This window comes from Manacus candei, unplaced genomic scaffold (genome assembly GCF_025592945.1).
Source record: "Manacus candei isolate 608988 ecotype Guabito, Panama unplaced genomic scaffold, ASM2559294v1 h1tg000018l, whole genome shotgun sequence".
In the NCBI taxonomy this organism is placed as follows: Eukaryota; Metazoa; Chordata; class Aves; order Passeriformes; family Pipridae; genus Manacus; species Manacus candei.
Genome location: NW_026138066.1, coordinates 17,758,814 through 17,771,151, shown reverse-complemented (window position 1 = coordinate 17,771,151; position 12,338 = coordinate 17,758,814). Strand labels below are relative to the sequence as shown.

Below are 12,338 nucleotides of genomic sequence, written 5' to 3'. Positions count from 1 at the left end.
ATACAGAGAAGGAAAGAAGCCACTCGCACAATCCAGAATTCCTTTCTCTTTTCTCACCTTCAGTCACCTTGTTTGAAAAGTTATAAGAAAACCTTAGAGGAGGAATATTCAGTCCCTAAGGGAAACGTGGCAGCTTATTGGAAAACTGTTGCACTGCCACTTTCAGACCCTGTAAAACAGTTACTGCCCATCATGTTTTCTGCAGAAAGTTTGTCATGTCTCAAGAAGTTAGGGATGGCTCAGGAAACCAGGGATGAGGGAGTTTCTGCCGTAGCTTTAACCCTAAAAAGACTAAATTACAAAATGGAAGTGAATCAAGAGTTCTCACACAGGGATGATTTCTTCTGGGCACCTACAAGGATCCTGCACACATCTGATCACACCTCTGCTCAGTACACACCTCTGTGCACACATTGCACACAGACACTCACTGCCTGTATCAGATTAAGGCCTTTGGAGCTCAGGGACTTCACAGGTACAAAATAAATTCGATTGTGAAATACACGCTCACAGGTAGAAAAAGATGAAAAAGATGAAGTGAGAATGAGATGAGCTTTTACACAAAACATATTATTAACCCCAGCTTCTTTCTAGTCTCTTCCATGTATGGTTTGGCTCTCACAGTAAGGCCCACTCTTGTACAGTTCCTGCCTTATGGAATACCTTTCCTTTAACTCCAAGTTTCATCTAGTCTTTCATCCCATTCTAAAACACAACTAACATTTTTTCCACCCTTATCTCACCCATTTGCTTCTGTTTCCCCTCTCTGTTTCTCAGGACTTTACTCACAAAGTGCAGCACATGACTCCAAAAGTGTGTTTCTCAACAGCAGTATATCCATGCCAAGAGACATGTATATCACTGAGAAAACAACAACAAACCCACAAAACACACAAAATCCAGCGACCACAAACACAGACTAACAAGAGATAACAGGACCAAAAGCTACTGAGCAGTCAGAGCTCAAGGGTTTGATCTCTAGTGTAGAAGAGAGCCTTGATTGCACCAGTACAAGCCCCTCATGGGATACATTAGCATCTCATTTTCCATTTTTAATTTTTTTTTTCCATTAGGACACAGAGAACAAAAAGTGGACTCAAGCAGACTCCTCATTTAACTTTGTTCTCCCTCTACTTCTGCGAAACAGCTATTTAGATAAATTAACAATGCCTCCTCATCCTCAAGGCTATAACATTTCCAAACTTTCCTGAGATGATAATTCTTATTTGGTTGAGTTTTTTTAAATCCTACTCACAAACAACATGAGTGTTTTGATAGACTGACCAAATGATGCAAAAGATGTCTTGCAAAACAGATGCAGAATAGTGAGGTGCACACATTTCTGGATTGTAGAACAGTTCCAATATACCTCATTCAGCTATGAACATACTTCCAACCCAGTATTAGCCAGCAGCCTCCTCACTGAATTAAGGCAAATACCCACACCCAATTAAACTCAAGACAAATTGTGATCCTCTGACCTTCAAATCTGCTTCGTTTTCCTCTTTCAGCCTTGGAAGTCAGAACATGCAATGAACATACTGTCTTTTTCACCAAAGGATTGATTAAATCTGCTTTTTATTAAAGATAGTAATTTTTGAGAGGTGCCACACCAAAGTTTTTTAAACATCTATACCACAATTCACCACTGTTAAACACTCAGTCATGCTAACAAGGAGCAGCCAAAGAGAAAAAAGACCAGCTCATGTATATTTTGAATATAGAGATTAGTTAACAATCATTTATCACCTTCTGCTCCTATTTTTAAGTTTCTTAAAGGAGTTACAGTGCAAATGCATTCAACTACAAATTTTTACTCCCCCCTCCTTTTCTTTTTTTTAAACAAAAAAGTACTGTTTCAGCAATTCATGAAGTTTGTAATGTGTTTTATTAAACTTCAAGAGATATTTAATCAAATGACTGACTTCCAAGAACAGCATGAATCTTTTGAATTACAAGGTCTGTCAGCCATCCCAGTTGTTGCTAGTTTAGAAGTTTGGCTTTTGTTTTTCTCCTCTGTTGCTCTAAAATTTCTCAAGTCTCAATAAATTTTAATCAGGAAATAACCTCCCAGCTCCTAAACTCTGGGAGTAAGTTTTCATCCTGATTCAACCAGACAAATAGGAGATTTGTTCACATACTTGAGAGGAAAAAAAATGTTTTCTGCTAATTCAGGGAACTGTGTTCCAGAGCTGTTTTGTGTTGTGCCCTTACTGGACAAAATTCTTGGCTATGGCTTCATGCTAAGCCAAAAGTAAACACTCTTGCCTTTTTATATGGACAGCTCTATCCCAAAGTACCAACACTAGCATCAGTGGTGACAGAAGAAAAGCTATATTGCCCCAATATGAGAGAAGAATAAAAAAACCAAAAAACCATAACTAAAAAAAAAAAAAAACAACAAACAAATCACACAAACACTTTCCAACCAAATAAATACACGTGTCTGAAATGCAAGCATGAATGTACTTCCCAGAAATCAGTCACCAAGCTGTGCTCTCGGGTATCACCTGAGAGGAGGACAGTATCAGTTTCACAACAGCACATTGGAAGACAAAAACCACCATACAATCCCTGATTGAAGGGTTTCTTCCCCAAATACCTGCAGTTTAAAAGTTACCAAGCACTTTTGCAGCACGCAGAAATTTGTTAACCTGAACCCCACACACACAGCACCCGCACAATTTTTGGAACATTCTTTTCTAAATCCAGCTCAGCTGTAACAGGTGCTAACATGAATAAACAAGACATAGCAATCAAACCCAATTTTTATTACATTCTCATAGTTGATGGATATATTTATGTTCCCCAGCTTCAACAGCCTCTACGATCCCTTTTCAAAAGGACTTTCAAAACAGCAAGACAAAACACCATCGAGGACTTACCAGATTGGAATTGGTGGCATTGGAATCATCTTCTGGAAAGGGGATATAGATAGCTAAGGCCACACAATTGGCAAAAATAGTCAGTAAAATAATTATTTCAAATGGTCTGAGGAATGGAGTTAAGGAAATTGTTCCAAAATGTGCACACAAAAATAAAATAAAAAAAAAAATTATAAGAATTCTGTTTAAAGAAAGCATTCCAAGCCCCTTATACTCTGAAAAGAAGCATATGCCTTTTTAAGTGCTCTTAGGAGCTTCCAGCCAAGAATCTTCCTAATATGTCAAAAGCAGTGCAGGCCAGTCGCGTGCCAGAGTAAACACAGATTTCTAAAAAGTTTTTTTCTTCTTTAATTTATTTAGATTGCATTTTCCCGATTTTCCTTCTAGTGTGGCTGTACTATTTTTATTAACAGAAACCTGCTCTAGAAGGACTGCCTTTGTTCCTCTTGGGATTAGTTTCTCTTGGTCTTTTTCCGTCTGCATTTACAAATTCTCAAATAATTTTAACAAACATTTTGGTTTGGGTTTCCTTGGGGTTTTTTTTGGAATTTTTTTTCTTTTGTTGTTGTTGCAGTATTTCTTTTCCCCCTTTCTCGATTACTCTCTCATATCTCAAAGTTAAATGTAAGGGTCCAAGGAATACATGTATACATTGCTAGATGCTTAAAAGATGATAAATTTTGTTAAGGCAAAAAAAAAAGGCTTTGTCCAAAATGTGCTTACACTGCCAGGTATACTTGTTTTGCTTAAAAATTATTTGAGGGAGTATTTCTTTTTCTTTTATTCACATTTTATTTGGCATCACAGAGACTACAAATGTGCCTGCACAGTATATTAGGGACACCAGGAAGTTAAGAGTTCCTTAGGATAGAGAAACCAGCAACAATTCATGGGCATTTCAACCTTGCAGCAACTTTGTAAGGGGGAACAAAAAAAAACCCCAAACATTTGGAATGTTCAACAAAGAAATCCTGTGTGACCTCAATGTTCTTTGACTGTCCATTGGAATCAAAGGGTATTTTTCTACTGCCTGGTTTGTTGGCACTGTACTTCATCTACTTCAGTGGACTCCTTGATCTCAGCTGCTGTGAAGTGTCTCCCAACTCAGACTAGAGACCAGATTTACAGTCTGTCTACATTTAGTTGCCTGCAAGCATATCCTGGAGGTTAGCTCTGGGATAACTCACCAGTACTCTGGAGGAGAATGAAGAGCAGGATGGGACAGGGAGAATGCCAAGCATAACCTGTGCCACAGAGAGCATTTGAGCCTGAATTTATCTACCATGGGACTGGCTCTGCAGTGCTGCCAAATGTCAACACAGCATGGGGGATTTTGGTCAGCAGACTACTGTTCTCAGCAGGCTTCAGTAGGAAAAAACTGAAGATCTTTTAATGTGCAGCTGAACTGCAAGATAAACACAAATCCCAGGCACCTGACTGCTCTTTATACTCAAATATATTCTACATTTCACATATGGAAGACTCAATGCATTCCAAAATCACCAGACTCCTGTGCTTAAGCCTTTTAATAGTAGGAGATATATGATACTATGGAGGAACAAGAGCAGGTCAGGGTAGGTAGATTCCATGTGATATCAGTGAGACTTCTCAGGTATATAGCTCAGGTTGTTTATCATGTGTACTGCTTAAACACCTGGATTTCCATAGCCTTTCCTGGTCTTAATTGCTTTATTTCCTAGATTTTTTGTTGTTGTTCTTTTGGCAGGATTATCATCTATTAACTTATCACTGTTTATGCATATTTTCTTTTACTTCTTTTTATTGCACCGTAAAAATAAAATCATATAACACCTACAAATACAGTGCAGACAAAGCAGAAAATTAAATACGCAGCTAAATCTTTGCAAAATAAGGCAATTAATTCGTTTTACTTTTTCATAAATGAAACTGCACCTTCAGGCTCTTAACACTATAACGTTTGGGTAAGAAATGCCACTGAAGTACTGTATGATATTTGTTTAATATCTATTATGCTTAAACTTCAGTGGTTCAGCAAATAAGGCTAAGCTTTCCTCATTAGTTTTTAGCAATTAGGAAAAGTCAGAATACAGAATAAAATTAAACCTTATCACAATCCTTTGATATTGCTACTTGTCATTGAAGTGTTTCATGTTTATAAACACTAGATGTGCAATGAGAGGTTCTGGTGGAAAAAAAAAAAATACTTCCATCAACTCACCCAAAACCAAACAAAACCAAAAAAATGCAAGCTTCAGCATCTTTGGACTGATTTAATTGCATTGTTTGGTCCTCTCTTGATCTCAGCAGTGCTGTATCCTGGTTTACAACACATCATTCCCATCATTCATTGCTGATCTTATTCATCTATCAAATGTCACTCTGTGCTTTCTCTAAAGGCATGTGGTTACTGGGGTGCTGGCAACTAAACCAATACTCAGCTTCATCCTGTTAGTCTCTATCAATCATTATATGCTTAAGCTATCAGAGCTATGTCAGAAGCAATAAAAAGTAGCAAACTTAATCAGGGGATTAAAAATCAGCATCTGAAGAAGAAAGGAATAGGTAGGCAGGTAGTTTAAGGACATCTAAGAATTGACAGGGGCATTTTTAACAAGTTCTTCATCTGAAAAATATGTCTATGTCAGCAATATTTAATATACTCATTTTTTATTTTCACCTTTCTAACATCCCACCAGACACCCAAAGGAATAATATTATCATATTATCTTAAATGCCTTAATTCATTTTTTATCATACTAACTACTACCAAGTTCTGTACTACCTTCCCTTGACTTGCTTATCTACACCTAAAAACATGCATTTTCTTCTGTATTTACTGAAGCACCCCATTAGCTTGTGATTAGGGTTAGTATTGTTTTCCCTTTGGGGATGCAAGGGAGATGTATTTTATTTCAGTTTGTGTTTCACACCAAATACTCAAATTCCAGCTTGCACTGATCAGACTTGGGTGACTAGAAGGGCTTTGCTCTTTGCACTTAAAGCATTGGCCCAGCTCTCAATGGCTTTCCAGGGAAGCAGCACTGACCCTTACACTGGGCAGTTCTGTGTCAGTGGTTATCTGTTGTCTGTGGCACAGTCTGTCTCATGTTCAGACAATTAGATCTGGCTCTGCACTGCATTTGTACATGTTGCAGGATTACTGTAACGTGTTTCTTTTTCCCTTCTTCTAGATAAGCATTATCCCTTACCATACATTACTGAGCCTTACTCGTTTAAGTGGAATTCCAATAAAATTAACAGTCCTGAGCCCTGGTTCAGAATCTTACTGCATAAACTTGGGGATTTTTTTACCTCCTCCTTTTGCCCCATTCTTTTCTCCATACTGTAGAAAGCGTGATGCCACGTGATTAACAAAAAAAAAAGTGTGATATTCAAAGTACCACAGCTGTTGACTGGTGGTACCTCTAAGGGCCTGCAAAAAAGCAACCATTAAAAAAAACCAAAACCAAACACAAAAAAAAACAACAAAAAAAAAAACTAAAACAAACCACAAACAAACAAATAAATAAAAAACAAACATTTAAACACAAAACAAAACAAAACAAAAAAACCACATGAAAGTCCCAGAAAGGGAAAGGAAAGCCAGCAGCTGCTATCAATCCCATAGAGTCAGTTCAATTCTGGCCTCAGATCCTTTGAATATCTCCCATCCATTTCAGCCTAGGTCACGTGTTTTCAAAAGAGCAGAATTCAACTCCTAACCCTCATCATTTAAACTTCTGGTGGTTTCTTACACACAGGTGTAGTTAAGGCTTCAGCTCTAATCCTCCTCCCTTCCCCCTCCCCCTGCCTAAACGATCTCAGTTAAGACATCCAAAACCATTCAGGTACTTTAAGTTCCCAGCAGCGCCTTTCAGCTTAAGGTATTGATTTCCCCGCGCTTCTGAATAGCACCTGATGGGCACGAATGATTTGCCGTTTACATCAGAAAGGATATTTCCATTCGACGATGCTGATACAGGCCCTCCGGATGGGATTTTTCAGTGTTAGACACAGCAGTGCCCGGGGAGGCCGTGTAGCTGTGGTGGTACCCTGTTTTTTCTGCTTCCCATACTGCTGTCGTTTCCTCTGCGTGGAGCTGGCCGTGGATATCGTTGCGTTGCCAGCGCTCCCCATCAGCTTGGCTTGCCTGGCAGCATCGATGGCAGCTTGCCAGGACAGAGCTGCCCCCGGAGTAGGGATGTGCTCTGGGGCAAGCCCTGCAGCTGCATTGGCGTTCATGTTGGCATGAGCTGGACGGGGACTCCCATAGTTGGAACCTGAGGGGGGGAAAAAAGTAAAAACAAAATCAAACGGACAGAAATTTGTGAAGACATTTTCTAAATGGCAGAAGAGATAACCAGTGTTTTTAAAAACCTTCAGTATCAGTAAAATCAAGAGATAAGATTAAGATATCAGTTTACTATCAGCTTGTTCTTTCCATTCAAACTCTCCATTTTAAAGTAATAATACTATGCAATCCTTCGTCTTGCAAGAGACTCTCAACAAGACCAGTGGATGCTGAGCTGTTACAAGTGCCTCCAATCAATACAATCTCCAGGATTCACAGAAAACAAACTATCCATTTTCTGTTTTACCCACGCATTTTGCAAGTGGGACTGTTTGAAAGCGCCAAAGGTGAGGATAGTTCTCATCACTTTAACACACAGACAGGCACTATTATGCTATTTAGTACATGACAAAGCACCCAAGTGAGATTCTCAATTCCTATCATAAAAATCCTTGTGCTTTCAAGATTATCTCAAAATAAAGTGAAATTTTAACAATAAGCTTGATTCCCTCTGCAAACTACATATGTATAATCCTAAGAACAGCCTGACCAGAAGGTACACTGAAGCAGAAACTGGAACACAAAGGCAAGGCTCACAGATAGTTTAGGCCAACCAATATATATTTAGAAATCAGAACCTATACCTTTATCCTGATAAACTGATTTTAAGACAGACAAAATACTGAATCAATAGAGTAAGTAACACTTGCTTAAAAAGTGCATGTTAACAAGAATGCTAAGACCTAGCAATCCCAAGTGTTGCTGCTCTTTTAGCCAGAAGTGAGGCAGTATATACTCTTCTGTCCAACCATAATAGTAGAATATACACATCAGGTGACATGTGGCTGATATTTAGGTCTTGGTAGTACAAAAAATTTAAGTCACTCTTTCAAGCTGGTGTAATTGTTCCATTGGTTCAGTAAAGACAGTTGAGTCACCCGTGTCTCTTCAACGAGGCTTTTTCAGTGACTCAAATTAAAAATTCAATCACTTCAAATGGAGCAAATTTTGAAACTCCAAAATATATTCCCTTACTCCTTGGAGCTTCAGTTGAGTTTTGTAAGAACTTGAGAAGGATTAAAGGAGTTTTACTACAGATACTTTGCAGAAGAAAATATAAGCCATGTTAAAAATGTGCAACATGGAATCTACACAGTCACAACAGCAAACTGTGATTAAGAAGAACACCATGTTTAGGTATACCCTATATAATATTTAAGAGCCTACTTATATTTGTTGGGGACTTTTGAGTTTGGTTGTGGCCCATATGTTGAGATACAGGTAAAAGGGAGCCCAAGGGGTCTACAGATCTTGTTCTTCAACAGGCTACACAACGAGAGCTTGGTTTCAAACCACTGCACACTCCATGGCCTGTGTTTTGCCTTCTATCTGAGCAGCAGACTCTGCTTCAGAAAAAGTGCATGTGCAAGGGGCAGACAGGAGAAACCCAGTAAAGGAGTTAGATCACCTTCTCTTTCAAAGCAAGCTCAAAGTCTACTATTGACCATGTTCCACTTTAGATCAATGTAGAAATATGGTGTTACTAAATAGGTCAGCTGGGCTCCTTATAGACTACCAGACAAAGTAAACAAAAGACCACTTAACACGGTGTTTCATTTACAATATCAGCTGAAATACATTCAAAACCAGGGAATTGGCGAGCTGTTCTTGAACAGAAATAATTACCCAAGATGCATATTTCATAGCTGGATGTGCAGTGCCAAGGTCTCAGAGCATTCACTTGCACTACTAATGAACTAAAGCAGGTAGAATAAATACAATTGCATTGACACACAGAGTGCAACAGGATATGCCTCTACCTAGAAAGCATATCAGATTTTTAAATTCATCTCATTGAATCACAAGGAAGGACACGATAGAGTCAGGTGTTATTTTATGTCAGGCACTGCCATAAGATTTCAAGGCTGTTAGAGTTTCATTACACAGCAGGAAAATCCAGAGCTTGTCTCCGCTCCCTAAAAAATCTCCTAGTTGCAAACCAGCCAAAAGGAAGCTGGTGAGTAATATGACTCTGATATGTGAAAGGGAAAGCTGAAAGAAACAAGAAATGGGAAATAGTTAATTCACATCCCTCAGATTTTGAAACTGAAGAAAAAGAGCTCTCAGAATCATACAGGCTAAGCAGATTTCCTCGATGAAGCAGGCAATCAACTGGCAGACAAACTTAGTTTTTAAGGCTAAGCAAATTGTACACAGCACCACTCATGGGATACATATTTATTTTCAGACTAGTTCCAGATGTAGTTTTTCTCTCTAGCATCTATTTGACCTCCCTAGCCTAAGGCACACTGGAAAGGAAAAAATAAATGGAAAATTACTCTAATTATTCTCCAACTCCAGCTCATCTTTACTGACCCGTTAGAGTGGACAAGAAAGATGTGGGTGTTTTCCACTAAAGGCAGTCTTGCTGATCCCTCTCCATTGTGTTGTTATCACGCTGACTAGACCATGTGGTGCTGAAAATAAACAGCTGCTGCATCTTAATGAAGACCTTTACACAATTTGGAAACGTGTCAGGAGTCTTCATTCTTATTGCTTATTAGTTGGGTTCCACATGAGGATTCAAGTCCATGCATTTGGACTTTGATGTGCCAGCAAAGTTAAGGATCCCACTTCTGGTAGTTTTATAGCTTTTGCTTCTACCATGATCAGCAGCCCCATAATAAAGTGCTTTGTCTCAAATTCATTTCAAATGATGAGTCAGTAGTGACAGATTTATATTAACAAATATTACAAATATTGATTACTGATAAGGATCTGTCCGTTTTATGAAGTTCAGAGGCTGCAGACAATATCTGTACTGAACGACTAATGGCAGTGACAAATGACTTTTCTAGAGGCAGTTTGTAGAAATAGCTTGAATTTAAGAGTGAAGCTCACACAGCTTCAAGGAAAGTACATTCAAGAACTGAGCAAAATATTTTCAAGGACAGCACAGCCAAAATTTCAGGAAGAATGAAATTCTACCCTATAATCTAAATGCTTCTTGTTATTTCTTAGGAAGCAAGGAGAACAGTACATATTGAACTCGTGAGGCATCACACTGAAATTTCACCTGTGGCATTCATTTCTCCCCCACCACAAAACTTTGCTGTAACCTGAGAGCTGCAGTTACTGGATTCTCTGTTTTCTTTTTGCAATGTAGCAGTTAAAATACTTCACTAAATTTCCCCATTACAAATAAAGTTTCACGCTACCTTAATCACTGGAATCATATTTGTTTACATGGTTATTAAGTTAGAAGTTGACCAGAACTAGGAAATGGAAATTCAGCCCCCACCCAAATGCAATAACTCACTAAGCACTGTGATCCACAGCATCATCACCCTCCTAATCCCTACCATCCTTTAGTAAGAATTTGTATTGTTGACTGTGTCCAGCTGGTGCACAGAATTCTGCTCTCCCAAGTACTTCTGTGCTATGGATCAAGAGTTTAAGCATTTGGAGAATAATTAAACAGAAAAGGCCGTATAAGTGAATGAACTTGATTAAAAAGTCTTTGGGAGAGACTTTCATTTTTGCAAAAATGAGAATTTGCAGAACTAAAACAGATGCAGAAACAACAAAAGCACGGGTCTCAAAAATCAGAGCTAAGTCACAGAAGTAACAGGTAAGGTTGTTATATAACTAGAAATGAACCACATTGCACAAAGTACTTGACATTGTAAGATTACAACTGAATCACCAAAATCATTATTAAAATATACAGTGATGACCATTAATAACTTTATAAGTGGCATTTGCATTCTAATACTATCTGTCAAACCACCTATTAACTATCTCCAAAGCATCATTATAAAAACCCAGCTAAGCAGTGACCATTTGATATGAGATGTGGACAAGTTAATGACACAGTGGAACCACAACTTATGAGCTTTTTTGACTTCACGTAGTTAGCCACATATTTATTGTATAGGAAGTTGTGTTTAGTTAATTCTTTAAATGAAAATAGACCTATCCTAATGTGGGGTGTCACCATTCTCTTTTTCCATCACTTTAAAAACATCAGAATCCTAAAAATGCAAACCTTGAAACTGTGCTGCACAGCTGCATTTTTCCCCAAAGCAGAGGAGAGATGGGTACAGCAAAAGATAAGACTGGCTAAATCATAATGTCTTAATTGAATTCAGAAAGAAAGCAAACAGAAAGTAGGAAACTGGTCACACTACTAAGATCATGTGTGTATTCCAGCACACAGGAAAACAGCTATAAAATATTCAAGTGGGAGGTGTCCAAAGGAGAAGTATGAAGAATAACACCAAAAAAAAAAGTCAGTGTATGAGATCATCTGTTAATAAGGGGAAGAGTGTGGAAAACATTGATCCATTAACCAATGGAAAAAGGAGAGCATTTTATAGATGATTGCAAGAAGGATTAAGTGTTACATGACCTTTTTGCATCAATTTTACAACAGAAAATCCATCAAGAGCTGTAGACTAACACAAATAATCCCCAAACCAAAACAGGTATTATTTCCAGCTGTAAGATTGGAATGAAGACAGGAGAGTTCTCAGAGGACCGAGAAAGGGTGAATGGAGTTTAAAAAAGTGGAAGGGAGGCATTAAATCCAGTTTCACTTCAGTTTAAAAAAAAAAAAAAGAAAGAAATCTGGAATAAGTAAAATAAACAAGTGTCTCCAAGTACCTGGAGGACAGGTAGAAAAAGAGCAAGTGACATAAATCCTTCATGAATACATTGTGTCAAAGAAAACCGGATTCTTCCAGAACTGAGTAACAGAATTCACAGGCAAGATGGAAGCAGCAGGGTCCCTGTCTCCTGACTTTACTAACAGTTTTATGAGGTCTTGTATGATAATTTCATAAGAATACTAGGTGCTAGGGATGCATGAGCAAGAATAAAATTGCTATAACGTGAGTACAAAACCAGTGGATGCCTGAGAGCAGCAATCACTGGTACACAGTCTAAACTGGAGGATGTGTCACACAGAGTGTGACAAGTGCCTGCCCTGGACCTGATTCTGTTCAATGTTTTGATTTTGTTCAATTAATGATCTGGATGATTAAACAGTGAACAGTGTTACTACAGCAGGTAACTGTGAAGCTGAGAGGTAAAGCAAATACACTGAAGGACAGAATTTGAATTTAAAATGAACTTCATCAATTGAAGCAAAAGTCTTTAAAACAGAGTGGAGTTCAGCA

At 38.3% G+C, this 12,338-nt stretch overlaps 1 protein-coding gene across 2 annotated transcripts in view; it reads right to left on the bottom strand.

The window, feature by feature from the left end:
* Nucleotides 1-12,338, bottom strand: part of CACNA1C (calcium voltage-gated channel subunit alpha1 C) — a 476,564-nt gene that overhangs the window by 397,461 nt on the left and 66,765 nt on the right. For both annotated transcript variants that reach the window (XM_051784889.1, XM_051784890.1), the window contains exons 2-3: nt 6,826-7,147; nt 2,886-2,991 (exon numbers count right to left, since the gene is read on the bottom strand). In XM_051784889.1, the coding sequence (XP_051640849.1) occupies nt 2,886-2,991; nt 6,826-7,147 (428 nt within the window). The remainder of the gene's footprint in view (nt 1-2,885; nt 2,992-6,825; nt 7,148-12,338) is intronic.